At 41.6% G+C, this 26,913-nt stretch overlaps 1 protein-coding gene across 1 annotated transcript in view; it reads right to left on the bottom strand.

The window, feature by feature from the left end:
• Nucleotides 1-26,534, bottom strand: part of kcnh7 (potassium voltage-gated channel subfamily H member 7) — a 99,355-nt gene extending 72,821 nt beyond the window's left edge. The window contains exons 1-2 of the mRNA XM_079563010.1: nt 25,994-26,534; nt 25,366-25,596 (exon numbers count right to left, since the gene is read on the bottom strand). Of these exons, the coding sequence (XP_079419136.1) occupies nt 25,366-25,596; nt 25,994-26,069 (307 nt within the window). The 5' untranslated portion in view covers nt 26,070-26,534. The remainder of the gene's footprint in view (nt 1-25,365; nt 25,597-25,993) is intronic.
• Between the last annotated feature and the right edge of the window lie 379 nt (nt 26,535-26,913).

Raw genomic sequence — 26,913 nt, 5'->3', positions numbered from 1 at the left:
GGGGGAGACCATGGACAGTGGCCAGTGTGTTTCAGGACATGAAGACAAGCATCGACTCTCACATTCATTCACTATGTGGCCATGTGACAATGGAAGCACATGAGACAACAACTATAACATGCAGCTTAAGCACAAAGAATAAGCCTTCATAAAGTGGCAGCACAGATTCAGCTATGAATGCGCCGACATAGTGAAAATGCATGTGGATGTACAGGTTATTATGCAAATGTTGTTCTCTAATCACAAACAAGCCAGGAGCTGTGTTTCCACCGACTTGCTCATTTTTGAGTAATCTTTGAGTAATCTTTGAATCTTGAGACTATTCACTGCTGGCCCAGGAAATGCTTTCCTCACCTTTCCACACCTTGCCAAGCTTAGTCTTTTCATCTCGAAGTAAAAACACTTGCCATAGCTTCACAACAGCCACATGGGTCGAGAGGTGCTGTTCAAAGAAAGCAAGCCAGAACAATGGGTTGGGAGGAGCTTATTGGTGAGATCTCTTGAAAATCAGGAAGTGTAACTTGAAATTTTGTTTCAGCTGTCTTAGATCAATATTGCATTTTGTAACCAACATGTGTTTGAGATTATATACCAAAAAACCCCTCTTTAAAGTCCCACCGACCAATACATTACCCCAAACACAGAATATAATACAAGCATTTATTTTATTACAGATATTTTGTATCATTGAGAAATGCCTTAAAAGTGAACAAACAAACATATGTTTGCTGGCTCACCTCTCCTCAGACCTGGCTATAATTTACAGTGAGCAGGGACGTCTCCAGCTCATCTTTATAGAGATTTTGAAGAAGTAGAATTCAAAGTCTTACAGAGTGTGCCTTTAAGAAGCAGCACGTCGGGTTAAAGCAGCTTCGGGACCCGCTTTTATGTAAAATAATATGTTGCGATTCAAATGCAAATATCAGTTTCAACTTATGATAGAAATGAATTTATAAATGTTGCCCTTTTTTAGCAAATTTATTAAGATATACCCATAAGACTTACTATCAACATGTGGAGAATCACTGCCTTATGGGTTGGATGAGACAGACTGTATGTACCTGTATGGAGACACTGTCTTGTACTCAATATCAAGTAGTCAAATGGAAATACTCGTATCGATTTGCAAAAATGTAGTGTCGTTAAGGCAAAGGCCATCCACCATCAGAAGTATTTTGCATTTTCGCACAATTTCATCCGATTGCTGAAACATTTCCATTACGCCGTGTTCTGTGTTTCGTCATGCGTTTTATTGGACACGCATTTCCCATATGGGCCATTATGTAACCTTTAACCCTAAAGATCAAGTACCGCTGGACTATGCAAAAATGACCATATCGACATTTCTACCGCACGCTCAAACTGCTGCTGAGATGGCAGCGTTTGTTGCTTGCTCTTGCAGCAATTCAGCGATCCCTTTTAATTTGCTGGAGTCGTCTCATAAACTTTGCATTATATATGAATTAGTGTGTGACGCGCTTCTGCATAAATATTATATTGGATCATAATTGCCTGGTGTAATTTCCTATTGTGCAGGGTTACAGTACGGCATATTAAGAAGAGATTCTGCATGTACATTATCTACACAATTTAAGCTTCCATCTGCGTTACGTAAGAGGATTGTCCTATAAGCATACAGCATTTATTACATGTACATTGGGTAAAGACATGAGTGCAATTTTGTGTACCGGCATTGTGTAAGGACTCAGTCATAGCAGACATTTGGTGGACATGTTTTCAAGTGTCATAGCAAGAAATGGAACAAGTTGTAGTAGATTACAAAGATCTCAAGCCAAATGGTTAAAAGAGGCCGTTTTACAGTAAATGTGAGTCCCCATAAGTATAGGTTCTAAAAAGATTATTTTGAAAGCCTCATCAAAAAGAAAAGTACTGCAATGAAGGCCGACATAAATCTACAGACCAAAGCTTATCGGGTTATCTGCCAGCTTAAGGTTAGGGTTAGCAATTATGCATAGCCAAATCTTAAAGTGTATTGAGAGGAGAGCTTACAACCTAAGGTGTGTGTGAGTGAAAAACGACTTACATCACATTTGCCCTTCCTAACCATAACCCCCGATCAAGTAACAAGTAACAGGTCAAAGAGGGGGTATTATGCTTTTTTCAATCACATAGTACCAGTCTAAAGCTCACTACAATGAAGATGCAACCTTCTGCTGGTCTGTAAATTAGAATAACTGCCTTGAATAAATTTGCTCTAGCAAAATGGCTGTACTGAACGTCTTGAAATAGGCCTCTGTCTCTTTAAGAAGCCCTGACCCTTTTCGACACGCCCCCTCCACACGCTGTCTGTGGCATCACAACACTACTGTTCTCGTCTTGTCTCCACACGCGTTGAAACTACGATTGATTTTCGGTGCATTTTCATTTTACTGTTGGAAAGGAGTGACACTTTATCACTTTGTGAACAATGGCCACACAGGATATCATTTGATCCTGCGTCTGACCTTGGAGATGAACCTTTGAGAGTTCAGGGGCTCTGTGTAAACACCGAAGGAGCTCTTGCCTGAAAACTGCTGTTTGTAAGCTATCTAGTCCCTCTTTGCTACTGCCCTGCCCTCTGGATCTTTAACTATACCCCAATGATCTACACCAGGATCTCCCCAGGGACAATACCTGTGCAGGTGGACAATGGTTATTCGAGGTTACCCCCGTTAGCATGTTACAATCAGCTACACCTCATTGTTGATGAAAAGTCTGCAATAAACCACAAATGTGTAAAGCCAGGCTCATTGTGTGTTCATAGTAAAGGCTGCTTCAAATAGTTGTTTGCTTTATTGACATCATTAGTGCACAATATGCTGCTTGTTTTCTATGAATGCTCCGACCTAGCTGCTAGCTCCTCGCAGCTAGCTTGTCAGGTGGGTCTGGGGAGAAAACCACTCGGATACAACCCATTGTAGACGAAATGTGAGCAATTAACTTCAAAATCAACACGCCCGGCTCAGTGTGATTATCCTAAAGGCTGCTTTGTGTAGTTGCCGGATTTATTGCCGTTATTAGTGCATAAGCAGCAATACCAGGGATTGGGTCTGGTCAGAGTCGACTTCAACCACATTTCTAGAGTAGAACATTCGCAAACAGGAAGTGGAGTAAACCAATCATTCTTCAAACACGGTTATGAATCACAAAAGTCGGCTACTGTCGATGTGTGTTTGTGGTCATTACCGCCAATTGGAAAAGCGCTCTTGCCAGGCCATTCATTAGAGACTTTACAAAGCTGTATCAGTTTTACTTGCAGTAAGTGCAGTACATTTGTGGACAACATTTGTGCGTTTGCTTATACAGTAATACTGTAGTTTTAGTGATCGCGAATCCAGAAGTAGCTTGGATGCAAAAAAGAAACTGCTTGGTGATAAATACTACCATGTCTCTCTTCCTGAGTGCTTGGACAACTCAACTTTTTTTTGTCATGAAAGAGCAACATTATAACATGGTTAAAATCATAATAAAGTCAACTTGACAAGATGTAAAACCGCTGAGGAAACTACAAGTAGCAATCACAAACTTTTAAGACAGTAATGCCGTTGTGGTCTGTAGAAATAGAACACATCGTGCATCTAAACTGAAAGCATAAACTATGTGAGTGAACGCAAAGTGGCACAAATGAGTGTGAGCTCCCAAAGCAATGGCTGAGTTATAGCAGTAACACAATACACAATGCTGGCAATTGTTCTACAGCGGCTGCTCTACTGCACATACTGTAATTGTCCAGTGCTGCGGCGTACAAACAAATGAGCGTATTAAAAAACAAACTTATTACTTTCGATGGCTGAGTGTTTAATGGAGGAGAAATTAAAGCATGCAGCTGCACAACCCAGTCTCTGCATCTTGGCTTAAATCAAGATTAAAGACAGCGGAGTATGCAAAGTATGAGATTTCAACCATGTTATAAAGTGGTTTTCTCATTAAAACTGCACTTGGAGTTGTGTTTTGTTTGGCAAAGTTGTCTGAACGGATTATGAATTTTACAGCTCCGGGTAAGACATTGAAACCGAACAGTGCTGCTTGTTTTGGAAGTCCACAACATCTTCATCGGACTGATGAGTGTTCTACTCAGATCGCCTTCAGCACGTAGTTATCATCCGCTAATCTCCTAGATCAAGTGTTCTCGGTGAAATAAAAGCGGGAGTGTAGATGTCCATAGCTTGTGCATATTCACACGGGACTACAGTTTCTTGAGAATGGCTGAATTAACTTAAAGTGTGTGGGAGTGATAGAGTGAAATTTGAAAGTGATCAATCAAAGCCCTCCCCTTTTTGACCAGAAAACCCTAATTAGTTTGCAAATTGAGGAGAGCAGGAACAAGATTTTCAAAAGTAAATAATCAAGCTCCTCCCCCTCCCTCCTGATTGGACCTGAACAGACTGGTTCACAGAAAAAGCTTGTCTCATTGGTCATTGTGCGAGGATACTGAACTCTGATTAGTTGCCGCGATCCGGGACCGGGAAGGTGGAACTTTACCCCCCAATTTTTTTTTAGATATTATTATTTGCTTTACATCAAAATGCAAGACTTGGTGGTCAATTTTGCACATTTTATTTAAAAAAAAAAGTAAAACATTTAGTTTTCGAGACTATAGCTTTAAAACCTTGGAATTTTTACCTTCCAAATTGCCTACATGGCAGATTCGCGTGAGCATAGAAATAGGTACATTTTCCTAAGGTTTCTAGATTATTCTAACCCCATGGGAAAAGGGCTTTTGGAATGTGTTTGGCATTGCTGGTGTGTTTAGTTTTGTCAATCACTAGCAGCATAGCAAAAGCAATAGCAGCATACAATCGAGAATGTTCCGCAATCTGCCTTTAACTGATAAATCTTCATACAATAGTGTTGAAAATACATTTGCATTTGGTAAAATTGTATATGTGTTTCAATACAGGTTAAAAATAATCCTATCCGAATGTGTTTTCGTTCTTCACACAGAGGTCTAACCCTTGCTTCCAATAGAGCGCACATGGAAAATAAATAAATAAATAATGGTTTAAATGAGCAGCGAGCTATAAACAAGTAAAGGCAATTTCAGCGCTGGAAGGACCGGGCGAAGTTTTATGGAGTTTATAAGACAAAGATGAGCACTTCAGGCAGTATTTCACAAACAAAACACAACTCCAACAACAGCATTACTACACGGCACAAAGCTGGAAGAAGCTGATTTAGCGTTATGAGCACCTTATGAAACCCACTTGTTTGCCTCATAAGTTCTGGAAAGCCAAAGCAGCAGAAGCAAAGAGGGATGGTGAACCTCGATCTACCAGATGGAGACAATGGTGGCGGTGAAAGGCTGATCCGCGGGGGTCCCCTCTCATGTGGCCTCCCGCTGAATGTCACCTTTACCAAAATGCTTCAAAGAGAGGGATCCTTACATCCGCCGGCTTACGTCACTGTCTGCGCAACGCCCGGCCCGGTGTACTTTTGAATTTATAGCCTACCTACGAGTGCTAAATTTAGTCAAAGTGACTATGATCTTATTGTGAATGAGAGAGGACAGTGTGCCATATTGGCCAAAGCAGTGAGTCACGTGACCAGCAGGCCTCTCCGTGACATCACCAAGTTCGACCTTTGACTGGAACAACTGTCATGTGCATCTGCTCCTCGGCTTCTTCAAGGCGGTGCTATGCAGTCTGTAGAGGAAAGTACAGGCGTTGAAATTGGATTTATCAGGCGTAATTCTGGATTAGAAAACAAAACTTTGTACAGATCAACAATGATGTTCTGCAACAATTTATTTGTAGATAAACAGTTCACGAGCAAGGACTTTATTGGTCAAGATTTTTAATTGCCCTGAAGTATAGTAGTTGGAAATTTGAAAAAAAAAAAGGCAAGAAAAAGTGTACTGAACACACGTTGAGCTCATAACTGCTCAGAATTGGTGATGTTTTAATGGACAAAGTGGAGGACAGTTCTGACGGTTATGACATGGTACAGGTAAGTCCTGACTGTATTCTGCCTACAGCTTTTAGTTTGTTGACGAACATTTTGCAAAACGTTGTTATTTGGTTCATCACGATCAGGAGTCCATCTCTCCCTTTGTCTTTTCTCAGCGTAGAGTTTACTCTCACGGACAATTAAAGTTAATCAGTTCTCTTTAAGTGAAGCAAAAAAGCAGAAAACATGCACATTTTTGCAAAAGTAAGATAATTCGGCTCCTTACAAGAGAAGTACAAGCCTTTTAACCAATTAAAAGGTGGCTGGCTTAATCCACATAACAGTGCTTAGCGTCCTTGGTCAAGACGCCGACATTTTCTTCTGCAGTCACATTTGCCTGGTTGCAAAAGGAAAAGCATCCAGCATATAAACTCAGCAAAGCAACGGGCATTTGCTTTACTGTGGCAAGAATCAAATATAAGCTTTCAGTCTCAAACGGACCATGAACATGCTCCTTTAGTTTCACAAGCCCTGACACATGCATCTGTTTGCCCCATGGACATGTGGACGTTGTGATCTGAGAAATCTTGAATGCAGCATCTGGGCACTTCGTAGCCCTCGCCCTCTCTCTCTATAGCCTCAGCCACCACGACACAAATGAGGAGTGCGCCTTCCAAAAATAGCTTTCCTCTGTGCACTACTACAGCTATTTTTGCACACAATAACAAAATCAAAAAATAAATGCACAAGGATGTCAGAACCAAGAAAATAGATTTCAGTATGTAAAAAAAAAAAAAAAAAAAGTTACTATTTATGACCATACAGCCAATAGTGATTTTATTTGTATTGGGCGCGAAATCTACTTTACCTTCTTGTATGGGCCAGGATATTGTGTTCACTGACACTAGGGTCAGTAGGTCATATAGTAGTTAAACATCACTGTGTCATAGCGACGTGTAAACAAGCAGCAACTCTCTCTCTCTTGCTACAGCTTTGTTTCTTTGTGTGGTTTTTTTGTGCCTTTTTCTGCAAACAGCATTTGTAGTTTTTGTGTTCTGCACTGTTTTGCTGGATGTTTTTGTACATCTTTGCTGTGTTTTTGTGCTTTTTTTTAATTGTAGAGAGTCCATAATGGTCCTGAAGAATGCATATTTTTAAAAGTAAACAAACAGCTAGCTTATGAGCTAAAGACATTTGAGACCTACACATTCCTTCCTCTGAAACACTGAAGAGGCACCAAGAGCCCCCCACACCTAAAGCACAGTGGAGGCATCACGAGAGGCGCGACAGGAAACAAAAAAGGGACAAATGAGGAGGTATCCAGGCAAGACTCACAGCAAAGTCACACAAGCCTTCTTCTATCCCTAGTGTTCTGGCTACTGGACATTCACTGGAGAATAAAACAGATTTACTGCTAAGCTCTTCCCAGAAGATGGTGAAAGACTGTCGTGGAGCAGAGGGAGCTGCGCAGGAGGAAGAGGATCAGAGGAGCACTGAAGGCAGTACTCTGGTTTCCCAAACCTCCAAAATGCGGCTCAGGACTAACACCTGAACACAATTTCGTCGTACGGTTGTATAATGACAGATAAAGCACTTACTCAACCCCACCACGAATAACACTATCAGGAATGTGTTAAAAAGTTATGAATGAAAACTATTCAAACTAAACTATCCCTTTTTCAATTTGAACCCCCCCAAAAAAAGGCACTAAATCTATGAAAACCAGTGGATGAGCTGTGCAATTCAGCAATATCTACTTCAAAACTTTTCCAAAAACTAAATAATTTGCAAGGAAGATACAGTTTGGTTTGAAATGTGTGCCAACGTTGCATCTGCTCGTTATTTTTGCTTGAGTTGGCATTAGTGAACCACAACCAGCAGGATGAAAGAAACCATAACACTTAAAGCAGTGGTTGATAAATAATGAGCTGTTCCACATGAAGACACATGTGATATCCTGTTCTTACACATACATATGGTAATGCAGCTGAATCTATGACAACGTATAGGAGCAGCTGTAATATAAAGATAGAAAAACGACCTTGTGCCAGTGCGTTGTTTCCCCATTCCATCAAAATGTGCATGATGCAATGACTTCAACACACCACGCTCACCCAGCTCATGCTAATTTATCACAATCTGTCATTCTCTGTATCCACTTCATCTAAAACCTCAAAAACATAATTTGTAATTTCAATTGCAATAACTCTCCACGTATGAGGGATCACTTTCAGACGTGCACGCCGCCCCCTGGAGACGGCGAGATTGGCAGTCGCGGCCTCGGCCCCATTATGAAAAATCTGTCAGCCGCTTTTATTGCGAAGAATATTGGTTTCCGAACAGCTACGGAGTTTTAATAACAAGGAAAACAAAGATAACCCGGGCTTTTTTGTTATGAGTTGTTTCGCCACACAGGGCTGATGAACTGGAACCGAGTTGAAATCTGAATTTTTGTTGCGATTTGCAAATTACAAAGGCTGCAACTATTTAATAACACTATGCTTCGAAGACAGGGGTAGTTCACCTCAGAGAATTATAAGCCACAGTGATATTTCAACACAGTTACAACTGTGGCTCAGTTGTGGCTTATACTTGGAATCCAGACTGTTGTTGTGTCCTTGGGCAAGAGACTTCACCCATCTTGGCTTTGTTTATGCAGTGAGTGGTTCTCATGGGTCAGTTTACCCCAAGGCAGCTGAGTATGGAGCAAATGATCAAATAACGAGGGTTGAACTTTGAACTACTTGAAAGGAAGAGTCCCAAAAGAACCATGTCAAAGAATGGATTTGGATGAGGACCTAGCCTTTTAAGAATGTCATGTTTGCCTGCGTTAAGTCAACATCTCCAATCAACTTTAAAGAGAAAGAGAGAATGAGGGTTTCCACTTTATACTTTAAAGGAGGAAGGAGATCCTTTATTGTAGCTAAAGAGTAGCATATGAAATAAAGTATAAAAAAGGGTGCTTCAGCATACAAGAAAAATAATCAACAATGGAATTACTGTTGACTATACTATACATACAGTATGTACTATGTCTATTTGTCCATTTCTCTGACCATTCGGGTGCTTCCTTTAACCACTGTCCAACATACAATACACGCAGCAATGTAAACATACTCCATTGCTGCTGGACATGGTTACCGTCAATGCCAATGTTTGTTTGTTTTTCCTTCTTTTTTTTTTTTTTGCTCATGTGTGCGCACCCATTAATTCTTTGACCTTTATTGCCGTTTTTGTGCCGGGAGCTCAGAAGCGTTACTCAGACCTGCCTGCACCAGCGTACAGTACAGCCTGCCTTCCCTTGATGGAAATTTCACTCGGTTTCCATCGTCAATTATTCAAAAAATCTCGATGCTTAATCAAGTCATCTTCTGCAATTACAACAGGGTCAAAGTGAGGTGAAGGAAGGAACCAGCACACGTCAAACATGTCATATATTATACATGCATAGTGAAGGCATGCACGCGTACTGTATTGTAGAAGTTTCCCATTAAAATACCAACGTGAATGAAATACAGTATCTACATTTCTAAAAGCCAAAAAAGACCCACACAAAAACAGCTTCCAGTGTTAAATCCCCCCCAAAACACAAGAAGTCAGCGGCAGGTTCAATAATCCAACGTGCAGAGAGCAAATATTATCTATTTTCATGATGGATAAAATGGATAATGATGTTGCCAAGGGAAGAGTCCCAAAAGATAAATGAAAGTGAAACTGTGCAAGCACATGGGAATCAGCTAAAAGGTTCAACATATCAGAGGGGATATCAAAACCTTATGAACACAGTCACAACAATTTGCTTCTTTTAAAAATGGATAATTATAACATTTTATAGTCTATTTATAATTTTAAATTCATAATAATAAATATTATTATTTTTACATAGGGGTTAAAGCACAAAAATAAAAGATGGTTGGATATTCAAAAGGCTTTTAATTAAAACAACCCTTAAAGCAGTACTAAGTAACTTCTTTACCTTAAGACCTTTTCGTAGTCCCTCTGGGGGTAATACAAGTGTTAATGGGATGATTGGAGGGTCTTTCATCTCCCCCTGATGTCTCTGGTCAAAAACCCGCAATTGCAACTTGACTGCCACCGGGCCGTAGCAACCAATACACACTAATAGAATCACGAAGAAGAAGCTAGTATTTACAGCCAAGTTTGAGTGAAAAAAAATATTTCCATTGTGTAATTGGATGTACAATATCCCTCTCTCCCTTCGCCTTTTCTGTCAGGGTAGTATTTACTTGCGCGGACACTTAATATGTTAAAAAATCGCAACTTGCTACAACACCTGCAGTTGCGCTTATGGCCTCTAGGGGGAAGAGTTACTTAGTACTGCTTTAAATAAATATAAATATGTCTTGTTTCTTGGTTGTGAACATTTAAACAGCACTGTAAAGGATTTGAGAAATTCTCGTTATTTTCTTTCTTAATTGAGATAATTGCGAATAATTGCAAAATCAAATTATTTTCCCTCACTTTTATTGTGACTCCACTTTTTTTATTTATTGTGACATCCCTTGGTTTGACAAAACTGTCACAGTTTTGAAAAAATGAGTTGAATCAGTTGGGGCTTTGGTGCAGTCAATGGCGTTTAGTGTCTTGTCAATCTGTCAAATGAAACCATGTGATCACTGAAAGTCGCCATTGATGCCGATGGGTCCACAATATTTTTTGAGAAGAACTATAATATCTAGTATATAAAAGACAACTGGCAGTCATGTCTCTATTAGTCAGCTATAAGTGTGGAGCTTGTTCTACTTTCTGATTGTTTAATTGCTTTGAGAACCTAAAAAGTAAAATAATAATGTTAACATAAACAACCAACTCTCAACACTCTCTACCATAATGCAATTTCTGAAAAACCCTAGCGTTCCAGCGGACTTCTCTTGACCTCAGTATTAATCCACAAACGTGATGTCATTTTTTTTTCTCTCTTTTATCCCATGCGAAATGTACTAGCTGGAGAGTCTACAATTCCACCACATCCTATTGCCTGGTAGTGGTCTTGTCTAATATAATCTGACATGCCTCTCGTCCAGGGCTATTCTGCTTAAGCTAACGCTACTGGGGCATAGCCAATCAGGAGGGGCTGTAACCCTTTGTTAAGCGCTGGCCTCCCCGTGGCCATATCCCGCTCACGGCCTGGCCTAATTTCATCTCCAATCAACATCACAACTCTATAGTGGCCTTTTTCTTACGCATTAGAGGATTCAACATGTGCGCTAAAGAATGGTGTATGTCGGTGTCTCTCGGTTAAGAAGGCGTGCGCATGGCCGGGAAAACAGAACCAAAACACAGATGGTGCAGAGAGGAATATTAGATTAGCGCGTTGGGGGCGAGATGAAAATAGCCTGTGGATGAACATTCCTCCTCAATGGAAATCAAGACTCGTATTGTTATGGGCTTCAGCGTGGTCCCCCAGCCCCCATCTGCTACTCCCTCATGACAGCCAATGGCTATAGGCGGGTACTTCCTGGTTAGCAATGGAAGCACACGCTCACAGGAAGATATACTGTACTCCCCAAGGGTCAATCTTAGGCTATAAATTAGACTAAATTAGGGCTATGAATTAATATCTATAATGTCAAACTCATCTTTATCACTACCTTTACTTTGTTAGAAGATGCAGCTGAAACAAAACATTCACAGGTTCACGCCCTGGTTTTCACGCAATCTAACCGTAAGCCCCTCCCACCACCCTCCTCTCGCTCTCCTTCGTTGCAGGAAAAAAAAAAAAAAAACAGCCCGTGAGATCGGGAGGTAAGGAAAGCATTTCCTGTATACGTAGAAACTCTTATAGTGAGCCGCTGCTTAGTATTTGTTTATTTGTTTATCATGTAGATCCCCATTAGCTGCCGTAATCTTGACAGCTACTCTCCCTGGGGTCCTTTACGCAATTTGCATATGAACAAAAATTATTGAAATACATTTAGAGCGGACATGTCACAAATCCATATTCATAAGAACAAATCCAATAATAGTATAACCACTGGGGAAGACTCAAAGGTTACTCAAAGATGCGCGAGTGGGTTGAAACACAGCGAACATTGCATTATGGTAAGTTAAAAATAAGAATAAATGTGTACAGAAAACCGTAAAAAAAAAAAAAAACTTGAAGCCACTGGAAAACAAAGGCGCTAAGCTAACCTTCCATACAGCCAGTGGGTCACTTAAAGGTCAAATACACACCAATATGAACTTTTTTTTTTTTTTTTTTACATCAAAAGTTGCATTGTGCATCTTTAAGGGTATTTTGTCCGGGGTCATTTGTTAAAGCAGTACTAAGTAACATGTTTACCTTAATAAATCCTTTTCGTAGTCCCTGTGGGGGTAATACAAGTGTTTATGGGATGATTGGAGGGTCTTTCATCTCTCCCTGGTGTCTCTGACCAGAAAACCATGTTTGCAACTTGACTGCCCCCGGTGCGGAGAAAGCAATACACACTAATGAAATCACGAAGAAGAAGCTAACATGCTAACGTGCAAAGCTAACTGCGGGCTAATGTCACTTTAAACAGTATTTACAGCCAGGTTTGAGTGAAAAAAAATATTTCCATTGTATAATTGGTTGCACAGTAACCCTCTCTCCCTTCGCCTTTCCTGTCAGCGTAGTATTTACTCTCCAAGACAATTAATACGTTAAAAAATCGTGACTTGCTACTACACCTGCAGTTGCGCTTATGGCCTCTAGGGGGGAGAGTTACTTAGTACTGCTTTAACTTAGTTCCAATGTTGAACAATGTTCAGACTGAATATGGATATTCTGAAGCCACGGGTATGTTTACATCCACAAACTTGTTCTGGAGCAGCTTAAGGAACCTACATTTCATTATATTATCTTTTATGAACCAACAAAACAGCTACACTCTCTGCCTTTATGCTGCATATGCGATAAGTGAACTGGAAATGTTGGGCCTGTAGTCTCCAGTCCCTCGTGTAACACCCGGGGGCTTGGTCTTCCACTGCAGGTGATTCCTATAGTTTGTGGATACGCTGTTTTGTCTCGCGGCAAAGGAAACCCGATGAGGGAAATGTGTTTGTGTGTGTGTGTGTGTGTGTGTGTGTGTGTGTGTGTGTGTGTGTGTGTATGTTCAGTCACCTCACACTGAGGCACTGCAGAGGCCGGCCTGTGATAAAATATAGATATGCCCCTTTGAAGGCTGCTCATCCGAGTGTCCCGGCACACACCTCTCCTTCTATCATCACCCCCCCACCCCAACCACCACCCCTCTCCTCGTCCTCCTCCGCTTCACCCCTGTAGCAGTGGGACTTACGAGAGCTGAATCTTAGCATCAGTTCGTTTCAAAGAGTCGATCTAAAGGATTACTAAAGTTGAATCGCTTTTTTAACAAGCCAGCTCCCAACTCCTTTCCAAGAAACTCCCCCCAGAGGCTTTCTATAAGATTGATGAGTGGAACTGATGCTTGCAAACAACTGATGCCTGCAAACATTTGGGCAAATACAGCGAAGTGTTTAGTGTAAGACGAGACACTGCAGGTGAATAAGGAAAATATGAATACTTTAGAGATATGAATTTGAAACTTTTGCTGTAGATTACTGAGATAAGTATTGGAAAAAAAATATTATTTCACATATTTCACATTCTTTTTAGCAGTTAAATGTTGAATGAATTGGGCAAGGAATTACATATTAAAAAACTCTCACAAAAATGGAGATGATGAAGGTCAAGACAGAGCTACTACAGTGGAGATGTTGCAAGACAGTGTTTTTGTGGTTGTTTCCTTGAATCATCCCGCTAGCTAGCAAACAAAACCTCATAAAATAAGCATCGCATTTTTCGATCCGATCCGATATTTAGGTCCACTAGCACGGGGTGTGAATATAAATGTAATAAAGTCTCTGTTTGATTCTGCCAAATTCCTTCCTCCACTCTAAACGTTAAAGCAGAACTTAGTAACTTTTTTTAACCTTATAAATGCTTTTCATAGTCACTCTGAGGGTAATATGAGTGTTAATGGGATGATTGGGGGGCCTTTCACCTGCCTCTGGAGTTTCTGGCCAGAAAACCCCAGTTGCATCTTTCTCTGCCTCCGACCCGGTAGCCCCAATACACACTAATGGAAAAGAAAATATCTCCTTCGCTGCTCTCAGCTGTTTACAAAATTACTTTTGACTCGCATTACTGAGGTTTACGACATGGCGGACAGACAGTCCTGACTGTATTCTGTCTACAGATTTCGGTTTGTTGATGAACATTTTGCTAAACATTGTTATTTGGTTTATCACGATCAGACGAAGCTAAAAGACTAAAGCTAACTGTGGGCTAGCGCTACTTTAGCAGGATTTACAGCAAAGTTTGAGCTCCATTGTATAATTGGGTTGTAGCACCATGTACAATTTCCATCTCTCCATTTGTCTTTTCAGTAAAAAAAAAACTGCAACATGCAATGACACCTGCAGTGCCACTTATGGCCTCTCGGGGCAAAAGTTACTTAGTTCTCCTTGAAGTAAAGGCATTAAAGAGATGGCATGAATGCTTTCTCTGTGATTGTAGATTTTTCAGATCATGTATAACCTCAATCAGTCAGTTTTAATCTGCTCTGGGCGTTAGCATTAGCATTAGCATAATAGGCACATGCAATAAACAGCGGTGGCTCAGATCTGTGGGTAGATAATCAGAAAAAGGTATAGGATTGGTGAAGTGGTTTAGGTACTGGCTGATACAGTACCAGGAAAATCTGTGGTTGTGGCGTGAAATCAACTGAAGAAGCCTAATAATGGCACAAGTATCGTCAAACCATAAGTAGCTCTTTGTTGTTGTTGTGAGTGAAAGTGGCAGGACTGTTTTTTTGACCCTTTAACTCATGATCTCTGCTCTCTCCAGTGAATAGGATCGGTCTCTTTCACCGCTAAGAGCCATTAAATAGTCGTCCTGAAGATCCGATACGTCAGTAACATCCAACCACAGGGCGCTTGGCAGGGGGTGCGCGCGTCCCCTCCGTCCCCTCGGCGGGGAGTCACCTATGAAACCCGGCACCCACGCATGCCACATGTCCCGGATCATTCAGCGCTCTCTGCTAAGCTGCCGCTGTTATGTAGCCATTATCCATTTAACTTCTGCCTGCTGCACGGTGTCAGCTTCCCATTGTTAAGACTCATTGAAGTACAAAGTATTATTACACCCCGCGGAATAGGATAGCTTTACAAAGCCATCATGGCGGAGCATTTATCTCATTGATTATGTATGTTGGAGGGGCGGGGGGGTGCATGTGTGGGGTACCTTTTCGTGGTTCAGCGGAGGGGAGTACACCGGCAAATGAAAAGCAAACACTTGTGCTGCAGGCGGCCGCGGCGCGCTCCAGAGCAGACCCTATTGTTCCACTACTTTAATTTCTAAGCATAGGCGTAAGCAGCTTAACTTTTTGCCTTTTCAGTGCAAAGAGCCAGAGCTTTGTTGCCTTTCATGTCACATGGCTCTCTAAAATCCTGACCTTGCTTGATGGGGAGGAAAAACAAATAGAAATCTAGCCCTGGCGGATTGCAATTACTTCCCGCAAATGCGCCTAAGACACAGGAGTAGACGGTTAATGCTGCTTCATGCCACGCCACCTCTGTAGATATGGCGTTTCTGAGAGCTTTAATAGGACGGATTATTTGATTTGCATGAGAAGTGACGGCTTCAAAAACGCCAAGGAGACGAGGAGACGTGGAGGAGACGAGGAACCCGTCCCCTTCCAGGCCATCAGCTTCCATTTGAAGACAGACTTGAATCAATAGGGCCATCGCGCCAGATCAGGCATGAATCTTTCATTGGCCTATAGCTGGAGCACAGAGCGGATTGTGTCCTCCCTCCATACTAGTTTAATGCATTTACTCTGTAAGCTGCTCATTCCCAGTCACCGCACTGTCAGAGCTGACATCTTTATTCATGAGCACTGGCTCACTCCAGATTCCTGTGAGGAGTATTAGGAGTAGTGTGAGCTTGACGCGCACCAGGGAGGATTGTGAGGAGCCCGGGCCGCGATTATGTTGAGCAGGGTTTGTGCAACTCTCATCTGCCACGCTTTAAACATTTACAACATGACGTTTGGATGCACCTCGGAGGAGAAGGAGTTCTGAATGTGCAGTAGGGCGCACTACTTATCGTGGATGGAAACAAGTCTCTGGATGGTTTAGCAATAACAAAACCATAGAGCACAGTGTACTGTAGCACAAAGCAGCCATGCTATTCAATACTATACAATACCATAGGCATCGCCCTATAGTTCAGGTTGGATTTCTTGTTGTTGGAACACTCCATGACCTAGATAAGATCTAAAACGTTTTACTTGACATAAAGTCGGTGTTTAAAGATGTAAGATTTGTATGTGAATATTTTATAAACATGACCCATAAGTGTCTATGGAAACGAGGTAAACATACATTACAAAAAACATAATGAGAAAGCTGTGCTATGGTTTTATCGTTTTGATTCTTAAGGCAATTAACAAATCAGAAGGTTGAAAGAGTCTCCGCAAAAAAAAACAAAAAAACAATGTCGATGTGAACATAAACTGACCCTCTCCTTCTTTCACAATCCCAGTATAAAGTCCTAATGAGTCCGTTTGCGGCTTAAGCAACACGAGTTCCGCGGTAAGTTGTGGCACATGACTCATTTGCATAAATTAACAAGTCCAGGGTGCAGAGGTAATACGACTTCTGTGGTGCTAATTGGTCGCCTCACCGGTCGGAATCCGAAGCATTCGCGTTCTTCAAATGTGGGGGGATGGAGAGGACAAACCGTGTTCATTACTGTAATACGTGTCTGCATGCTAATAAGAGCTGCATAGCTGGAATGATACATGGTGAATGAGTCCAAGCATTTGCAAAAAGAAAAAAAAAAGAGAAATCTTGTCAGTCACTAGATTGAACTTCATCCAACCACAACCACCTGGGCAATGTGGCAGGAAAACAACATCTAGAGTTGTTTGAAAATGACGATTTCATAATGAGTTGGTTTATATCATATACCACAAAAATGCCACGGCTAAGGGGTTGTAAAAGCATAGACAGTATTGCATGCCTGGCGCTACCTGTCCATCATCTTCATCACAGCCTACATTCTCAATAATCTGCTCTTTCAGGTCCGTGCTGCTGACACCGCTCTTCATCAACACCATCTCCACCCTGGCAGCAGAACCACCAGCTCCCACATCGGTCGTGAGCCTAATCCTGTAGCTAAACACTCAAGCACTGTACACTTTTATGATCTAAAACAGTATCAAATGATAAATGTGTTGCCCATCCTGGGTTAACAATGAACTGCAACTATGGTTTTAGTGTAGCCAAACGAGTCGTCATTACTCCAGCCCACTTTACTCATTCTTTTGGGCTTGAAGAGGTGGGCGGGGTTAAGGGGGAGACACTGCGGGCAAAGCTCAATTTGTTCAATTTTCAGATTTTGAGCCAATTCGGTCTCTTAACTTATAAACCTTCACCTGGAAACAAACAAAAAAATGTCACAACGTGTTTAATTAGTCACTGATTCAATAGATTTATTTGGGAAATTGTAAGTGCATTGAGTTGTAGGAAATGCACGGTTTGAATGAAGTTGCCTTTCCAGTCTTGGACTTAACGATATTTTGAAGGTTTTTTTTCCGAGGGATTTTTCAATATCTAATTCCTAACCTGATTTATAGAATTTTGTTGAGGCAAAATTACAATTTTTTTTGCAGATTTTTCCACTTGAAAACACACATATTTTAAAACTAAACAAGATATCAAAAATGCCCCTCTGAAAAAGTCTTTGCAACTAAAACGTAAAAAAAAAAATACTAAAAAGGTAGTTACTTCTGGTCCGAAGTGCCGTCATGCACGAGCCTTAAGGGGCTAGATGCAAGTTAGCCATTTTATGCTCACTACTGCCACCTCAGGTCATACGTGTAACTGCACCTTCTATATTAAGCTCGCGCATGACGGCACTTCGGACCCGAATTAACAACTTTTTGAGTGACAGTGCAGGATTTTAGAGGCAGTTGTGGTGAACAGGTCTGAGCTCATTCTACACATTAGGACATTGTTGAAACATGTAGGGGAAGGAAAATACTTAATTTTAACATTTAACATTTTTAAACTCTGTATAGTCTCTATAATATAGAGACTGCAGTTACGCCTCAAGACCTGAGGTGGCAGTAGTGAGCATAACATGACCAACTTTCATCTGGCCTCTTTAAAATGCCTTATTTCCACATGAAAACATAAAAATGACCAAAATAAACTTTTACATTATTTTTTCTCATGTTTATGCCACTAATCAAACACAAAAGCTTCAAATGGATATCTCTACATTTTGAAAGTTTCCGTATTCACCTGTAGTGTCTCACCTTAAATGATAAATGGTCTCAAATTATACAGCGCTTTTCCACCTACATAAAGCACTCAAAGCACTTTACAGTAATGAACCACTCACACTCTCATTCATACACCAATGTACGCAAACACTGGAGGCACAGTGAGTCAAGTGTCTTGCCCAAGGACACAACGTCGGTCAGTGTGCACCTGCAGGAGCTGGGCTTTGAAACCCCGACATCATGTGACGACCCGCTCCACCATCTGTGCCCCTGTCACTGTAACACACTTTTACTTTGTGTTGGTTCCAAATTTATAACAAAATGAGGACAATTCATTGTGATTGTATTACATAATGAGGTAAAAATAATAAAGGATTATGTTTTGAACTGATATTGAGGGTTAAGAGGCTTCTCTTGATAGAATTATGGGAAAAGCGACTTTGGAATTCAAATCAAGTCATACTTAACGCACAAGGGCCGCGCAATTCATCACAATCATGTACGTTTTTTCCCCCCCCGGTAGTTTGGACCTCTATGTTCTGACACTTTCACATTTCTGGATGTAAAACACAGATCGCAAATCTAATCGCAATCGCAGTTGAAATGATCCAAATAACAGTCAGCTCTCTAGCGCACACCACCAGGTCGGGCCATCTCTGTCCTTGATTTCCAAATGACTCGTGTGACCTGCTGACTCTCTCCAGCCAACCCTCGAGTGTCTCGGGCAATTGTCTCACAGCGTTGTTTTTTTGGAAGCACTCTATTTCGGAGGTGGAGCAGCTGGCTCTTGTTTTCTCCCTGATTAGCCAAAAGAGAAAAAAAAAGAAAACAGGTCGATGATGGCAGATTAAACATGTATCCACCGGCCCAGAATCCAATCAAACCCGCCATGAAAAATTCACACTCGATTCAATTTATAATTTACAAGTCCTTGGGCTTTATTTAGTCTTTTTGAGGTACATGTGGGCGCCTTAGCCTTGGTAGTTCTATTTAGACATTTTGAACATTTTGCTGCAAAAACTACATTTTACTACAGTTTATTTAGTGGGACAGTGCATGTTAATGAACACGCCACACGGGATTGTAGCCTTGGGCCAATTTCCATCCGTCGTCCCCCATGGGCACTCTCAAATTCACTCTCATTCATCCTGGCCTATTGTACATGTTTATAGCAGAAGCCGGAGTACCCGGAGTACATGAAGTACTAAAGGCAGGTTTGAGTTTAAACGACCAAATTGTTAGTTTTGAAGACAAACTCACAATTAGGATTATAGCCAGGTTTAAATGAGTGTAATATGTTTATATATTAGATAAATATGTTTTCAGATGGAATTTATTGATTTGTTGATTTAGTCTTTGAATAAACCTGTTATTATTGGTGGGGGAAAAAAACTGTTTTCTTAGGGTTAATCAGGCTAGGCATTAGATATCAACAAATCCTTATAAATTAGGTATAGTTATATTGTTAGGTACAAGATTGGGTATTTCCCATACAGATACAGACATCATCGCTTCATAGAAGGGGGCGTGGCTTCGCCGAGGGTGGAGGAAGTATGTTTTCACTCTTTTTAGCCGTTTTCTGGTGGACTCTAAGCGTATTTATCACACAGAAATAAAGTCGAGTCTAAATCGGGTTCATATGGATGTTTTTCACAGCAGATTATTCAATAGAAACAAAAAAAACGGCAGTTGGAGCTAGCGTTAGCTAGCATGTAGCATGATGCTAACATGAAGCATCATGTTAGGGATATTGAACCACTTGGAGACATGGAGAGGAGCAAAGTGGTTCAAAAGCCCATAATTACATAAATAACAGAGAATGCTAACATGATGCTTCAGGTTAACAGCATGCTACATGCTAATGCTAGCTATGACTGCCGTTTTGCTTTTACTGAACAATCTGCTGAACAAACATCCATATGGACCTGATTTATACTTGATTTTGTTTGTGTGTGATGAATATGTTTATGTTCCGCCAGAAAATGGCTAAAAAGAGTGAAAAATTGTGTTTCCCAAAACATATTTCCTGCCCCCTGGGTGAGGCCACGCCCCCTTGCATGACGCGACGATGCTGCTATAGAGGAAAACAACTTAACTGAAGATGTCCACGAAAAAGCCTAAATGATAAAAGACTGATACAAAACCTCAAGATTAAAGATATATGAATAAATATAATAGTTTGACCTGCAGCGCCTCCCCTTACCTGAAGCAGAAGACGATAATCATTTAGCGGAGGCAATTTGAACGTTTACTTTGCATAACCTCTCATATCTGGCTGTTTTTAGCACGGATGCCTTTATGGAGCTATAGTGCCAAGGATGAGCCGTGGCCGCTGTCCTACATTGCACTGAGGGCCATGTCATGCTGACCGTGCCATGTGATCGCGGCAGGAGGTGGACTGTCGGAGGATTTGTGCCACTGGAAGCTAACATCGCATTAATTCTCTGTGACTCAGGCCACGCAGTCTGTGAAACGCACCATTCATGTAGCGAGCCTGAGCCCGGCGCGCATATGAATGACCATGGGAAAATGTAACGCTAAAGCCGGGGGATGAGATTGAAGGATTTGAGGAAAGAGCTTTTCAAATGGAAAAAAATATTACTTTTTTTTTATGAAGACACGTGACTGCCCTTTCTAGGCTTGATAATAGTATTTATCAAGGCTTAGGACTAGCTTGGTTTAAAGAATGTTTTGGAAATCTACAAGCATACAGCTACTCAAGGAGAACATAACATAAGAGCAGTCCAAATCTAACATATGTTTCTTTGTCTTCGTGCCAGGGCCGTGCTGAGAGCTACAGAGGGGCAGGGGTTTAAACGCTCAAAATGGGCCCCTACCCCCCAAATATACCCGGAAAATAGGCCAATTCGGGCTTAAGAAAAGGTCATCGTTAGGGCTGGTTACAGTTAAAAAATACCGGTATTGTCCAGGGACAGCATTAAAGGAAGTGCCTTGGTTTTATTCCCCATCCCCCATTTTTTTCTCCAAAATGATTCCCCACTTTTACACACATTTCTTGATGCAAGTTGGCCATTTTATGCTCACTACTGCCACCTCAGGTCATACGTGTAACTGCACCATCTATATTAAGCTCGTGCATGACGGCAATTCAGACCCGAAGTAACAACTTTTTGAGTGACAGTGCAGGATTTTAAAGGCAGTTGTGATGAACAGGTCTGACATTGCTGGAACATGTAAGGGAGGAAAATGCATAATTTTAAATTTTTTAAACTCCGTATGGTCCCTTTAACATTGGAGATGAATCCAACATTGTAAATGTGCATATTCTTCTTCTTTTTTATGGTTCTAAATGACAAATTTTTGAGTATAGGTAGCCAAGTATCGTTTAAGTACCGATATTGACAAAAATGTAATGGTACCCAGTCCAAGTCAATTTCCATATATGGACAATATTACCTTAACCCTACTACTACTATGACTACTACTACAGCAACTAATACCATCTCTACTGCTAGAACAAGCATAACTCTTAATATGAACAACATTATTACAACTTCTCCCACATCTCACTTTGATCTTAAAGTCTTCTTCTCGTGTTTCAAATCGAAAACGCACCCAGCCAGTTTAATTGGTGCGCTCAGTCTGTCACATTGTCAAGGATCCCAACCTGTGAATCTATTCTTCTTGGTTCCTCCTCATACAATGAAGCGGCAGGTATAAAAAGCAAAGGCGCAGACCCGGGATAGATTTCTGCATTCTGGTCACACCGACAGGTATGATGTATGTTGAGAGGCCGATGATATGCGTTTGAATCAAGGGGGAGTCGATGCACACTCAGCACTTGGCGAAGGAGGGGAGGGTACAAACCCGGTGTTCTGCCATTATTCAATATTTTATACATTCGGCGAGCTAACTGCTGCATGATTAGTGACGTGGAGCAGTTATAGATGGGCATAAAGGTTGTTTCCTGACAGCCACCGTGCGACAAGACCTTTTTCTCCCGCAGCGCTGCAGTGAAGCGTTGTTTTTGAGAAGTTCTTTATCAAATTAAGCGCAAATTAGGCAACTTTCCACCCCAGCTTATTGGGCTTTTTGTGTTAGGGGACAAGGAAGCAGCACTGAAGGCAAGGCAACTTTACTGTGCATTTCTTACACAAGGCAAAGCACATACATCAAGACATGGGAAGTACACTGTACACAAGGTCACATGTTGGGATTTTTTCTAGGGCGCCCGCTCGTCGACTGGAGGGTGGCGGCAGGGGAGTTGAGAAAAGGTCATGAGAGCAGACGCAGAAGTATTGGGGCGTGGTTAGGGAGGGGATGTGTGTGCAGTTATTTGCATGGTCCTTGAAATGAATGTGTTTATAATATAGCCACACAACCTCAGTCCTTATCTGGTTTAGCTCCGTGACTTGGCCTTGAATGGGAAATTTTGACTGCTTGGGTTTAAAAATAAGAGGTCCAGCTGCTTCAACCTCCTCCCAGGAGGAAAATAATTACTCTGGTAGTTCATAAATTCATAATTAATTAGCTTTTACTTGGTCTCAGCATTAGTTCCGTTCACCACAGCAGGTAGTTCCCGCCACAGTTCATCCAAAATATAGTCCACCTTCACACTGCCATTTGAATGGTCGCAATATCAGATAGTACAAAGGCAGTAATAATCGACTGCATAAAAGTCTTTTCAGACTTTAAATAGCTTTATAGGTAGAACCCGAAAGTGTTTCAAAACCCCTAAAACCATCACTGGACTCGTTCTGAGCCGTTTCCCCGCCCCTAACTGCGAGTGATTCATTATCTAATTCCGTCACTCTCCAAACCCTTGTTGCAAAAACAGAATAGTTTTTAGAAGAATTGGGCACAATTGGGAGCAGCAAAGGGAGGGAAGGGGAGAGTTCAGCTTCCTGACGAATGTGGATAAAACTGTCTTTCAGTCAGTCGAACCTGACACAAATCGCGACTCCGACAGTGAATATCGCCTTATATGACTTTCCCAACAAGGGAAGGCAGGGTGGAATGACCTCAGAGCAAAAAAAGAAGGTGAAATTGAGTAGAATCACTTTCTACAAAAAGTGAGTTTTAATGATGATATTCAGTAAAGGTTTGACTTTGACAGAATTTTAGCTTCATTTTTAACATACCACTCGTCTAAATGCTGAATAATCTATGTTTAGTTGCTCACTTTGTTAAAATATTGGTAGAATCCTCCAGTTAGGCATACTCAGAGAATAAATGAATCCCTTAAGATAAAAAAGGTTGGGAACCACAATATGAAGGAACTGGATGTGAATTTAAACAGAGTGGACTTTATGAAACAGTCAACGACAGCCAGTAAAAGCAAAAGCGCTCAGGAAAGTGTGACCAAAAGTTCAAGATGACATCATAATTCAGCTAACTAAATGCTGTCAAGGATGTGAGGAAAGTTGATGAATGGAATGGAAGAGGCAGCCAGAGGAGTATATATGGTTTGAGATGGTATCAGCTGAGAAGATGAATATTCAGTGGATGTGCCCTTTAAGTCATGAGTAAGGTCAGACCTCATAATGAGCATGTGCGTTGTAAATTAAAACTACCTAAATTGACTGCGGGGTGGGGGATAATAATAACCCAGCTGGAATCAAAATAATAGGTGCAGCGTCACTGGTGCTGTATAAAAACAAACAAACAAACAGGGATTTGAGAGCAGGACAACTAATGCACAGCATCCATGGTTACAATCTGGTGTGGCGTGTTTACATGCATGTGTCTCTCGTGTGTTCAGTGATACGCCGTGTCTTGACCAAAGAAGTGCATGAATGATATTATATTGAAGTATCATGTTGTTTTGTAATGTTTGGGACCTTTCTCCTTTCACTACCATCTTGCGTACTTTTTATGACATGGATAACATCTGTTGTAAGTCAAAATTATCATTTTTATTTCAGTGAAGCAGCAACTTTAATGAAGAAATGTTGAGCACAACGTTTTTAATTCGCTTTTTAAGCTATTGACAGGAAGCGACATAGATAGAGGTAAAGTTCCACAGATACAGACGGCATCTCTGCAGTCGCGCAAATATGTCATGTTTGAAGCAGTTGAGGCGGAAACAAAGAGGAGCAAAATCTAAACTTTGTATAATTACGCCAAAACTACTTTGACAAATACTGAATTATGAATATAGTTTTCTACCCAATAAAGATACAAAGACATGAAGAGGAGAAAAGTGGTTCAACAGCCCATAAATACATAAATAACGAAGAAAGAAGAGAGAATTGTAACATGATGCTTCATGTTCGCATCATCATGTAAGCATCATGCTACATGCTAACGCTAGCTACGACAACACCATATAGGCCCGATTAAGACTTGACTTTACTTGTGCGTGATCAATAACTTTATATTCTGCCCGAAAACAACTAAAAAGAGTGAAAAATGTAGATACAGATGGCATACGTTTGTTATGTGTGACGTCACAACTTCCGGGTACTAGCAGACCGGCAAATATTCGAGAAAAACACATAAAAAACTTTTAAAAACAACAATCAATACTTCTGAAACTCAACGGAGAGTTACTGAACATAATTATTTATCAGGCCCAATAGCCAAAAATACTCTATACTATAAACATCGCAAAAATTGTCAAACTAAATAAAGCTGAGTAATTTAGCAAAATCTTAAATATAGCTGTGCGAACTATGTTTTAGCAAAAAATGTGTCTAGTGTGTCACATGCACTTTTAAAATCAAGCGTCATTTCAGAGCATTATTAAAACAGGTCCAGGAGGAACATTAACATCTGAGGGAACACGGAAATACCGCCAGCTTTCTGTCATACTTTCAAGTCGTCGAGAAAATTGTAAAAACGTTCGGAGGCTGACGAATCGCTGAATGAAAAAAAAAAAAACAATCACATTCATTTCAGGACATGCCTGTGAAACCGCACTGTTTTGCTGTTTGCAGAGGGCACTGCTTGCCTTACGATTTTCTTCTTGCCACCCTCCCTTTACACGGCAAGTTCCATTTGCTGTTGCGTCACTGTGCAGCCTGGTTCAAAGCAGGTTTGACTTTCAGCCACGCTCCTTCTCCCCCCCCCCCAAATCCACTCACTGACACCCACTTTTCAAGAGAACATTTCCTGGCACCCTGAGGACCAACCTACACCCAGCGCCGCTCCCATCTTCCCCCATCAGCACCCCCGACAGCTCCACTTGAAACCTTTTTGTTGGTGCTTTTTCCCCACTCACCGTCCTTCCGGTAGTAGGCGATGTCTACTTTGCGCTCCTCCGATCCGGACACTGCCTGGTTGACCTGGTTGATGGCTTCCTTATCCGTGAGCTCTCCGTGGAGGAAATCGCAGGTGCACGGCTTCTGCATGATGTCCGGTCTGGAGAAGCCGGTCATTTCGCAAAAGCCATCGTTGCAGTAGATGATAGCACAGTTCTCCACCCTGGCATTGGCTATGATGAATTTGCGATCTGGAAGTAGACAGAAACAAAACAAAGCTATGTTAAGGAAAGTGTGGAGCCCATTGACCGCAGTCCAATTACTAATCAAGCAATGCAATTAATGACATGGACATTTCTCCTGACCTTGATGTAACAAAATACCTTTCTGCAAGACCAAAGTGTTCCAAATTCATTCATAAGTAAAGGACATGGCATGCAGTGAGGCTTGAATTAATGATAAACCATGCCCAGATGCTTCAGCGCTGATAGAGGCAGACGCAGAAGCAAGCTGGGGGTGCTTAACCAGACAGCGCAGAGTTGTAACTTGATGCAATAATTCAAAGACTAAAGATTACAGTTGTCTGCAAATTCCCACGAAGCCACGTTGCAATATTGTAGTGGAACAATAACAACGGGGGGGACTTACTTTGACCCTCGAATTTCCGGATAATGAGACCCAGGAAAGTGTTTTGTGGAGCAACGTGACCTCTCCTCACAGGCATTTTTAAGAATCCGAGTGTCCCTCCGAGTATCCACAGAAAAAGCGCGCTCCTCGCTCCCCGTAAATCCCGAACTTCGCAGATGTTGTCGCTTCGTGGAGCTCCGTCAGCTGCGTCTCATGGCCACTCGACGCGCCACTCTTTCCACTTTGAATGACCTTCGCTCGTTACTTGTTTGCAGAGTAGTGTTTAGCCCGCTTGTATGCCACTGCCGTACGCGAACACCTCCTCGCCGAGGTGTGCGGGACCGAGGAGGAACGCCGGAGTTGTCTTGAGTTCGCAGAGCATTTCGTGAACGGACAGGATGATGCGCTGAGTGCCGTGTCGTCCTCCGTAGCGCTGTGCTGGACGCGCACGGCGGAGTGTGGGTAATATGCCAGGGGGAGTGACGTGGCTCCCAGGGGGCTTAGCTGCCTCCACCTCGGGTTAAGGATGATAACCAGCCCCATGCAAAGACACAGCGCTCTAAGCGGAGTATGCGCGTTTGGAGCCGCTCCACTTTGGAGAGGACAAGTGCTCACAATAAACCCACGGATGATTTATTCATCAATATACAGCCTAAGTCTGTGTGTTACAGCACACGTGTCGTGTGTGTTAAGTAAGGCTCATTGATTATTCTAAATGGGAACAAGCCGATGGACCATTGGAAAACCTCCCCACAAACAGACACAATACAAGAACATCTATGCACTATCATGTACGAACTGCGCGTTTACTTATACGTTTGAGTTCAGAGAGCTGATGTAGGGGTTGCGGGGGAAACAAAAACAATACGGTATCCCAATACAAATGGCATTAAATTGTATGTTGCATTAATCACATGTAAAGCCATGTAAAATGTTCTCTC

Source organism: Gobius niger (genome assembly GCF_951799975.1).
Source record: "Gobius niger genome assembly, chromosome: 9".
Classification (NCBI taxonomy): Eukaryota; Metazoa; Chordata; class Actinopteri; order Gobiiformes; family Gobiidae; genus Gobius; species Gobius niger.
This window is presented reverse-complemented; position numbering and strand designations above follow the sequence as displayed.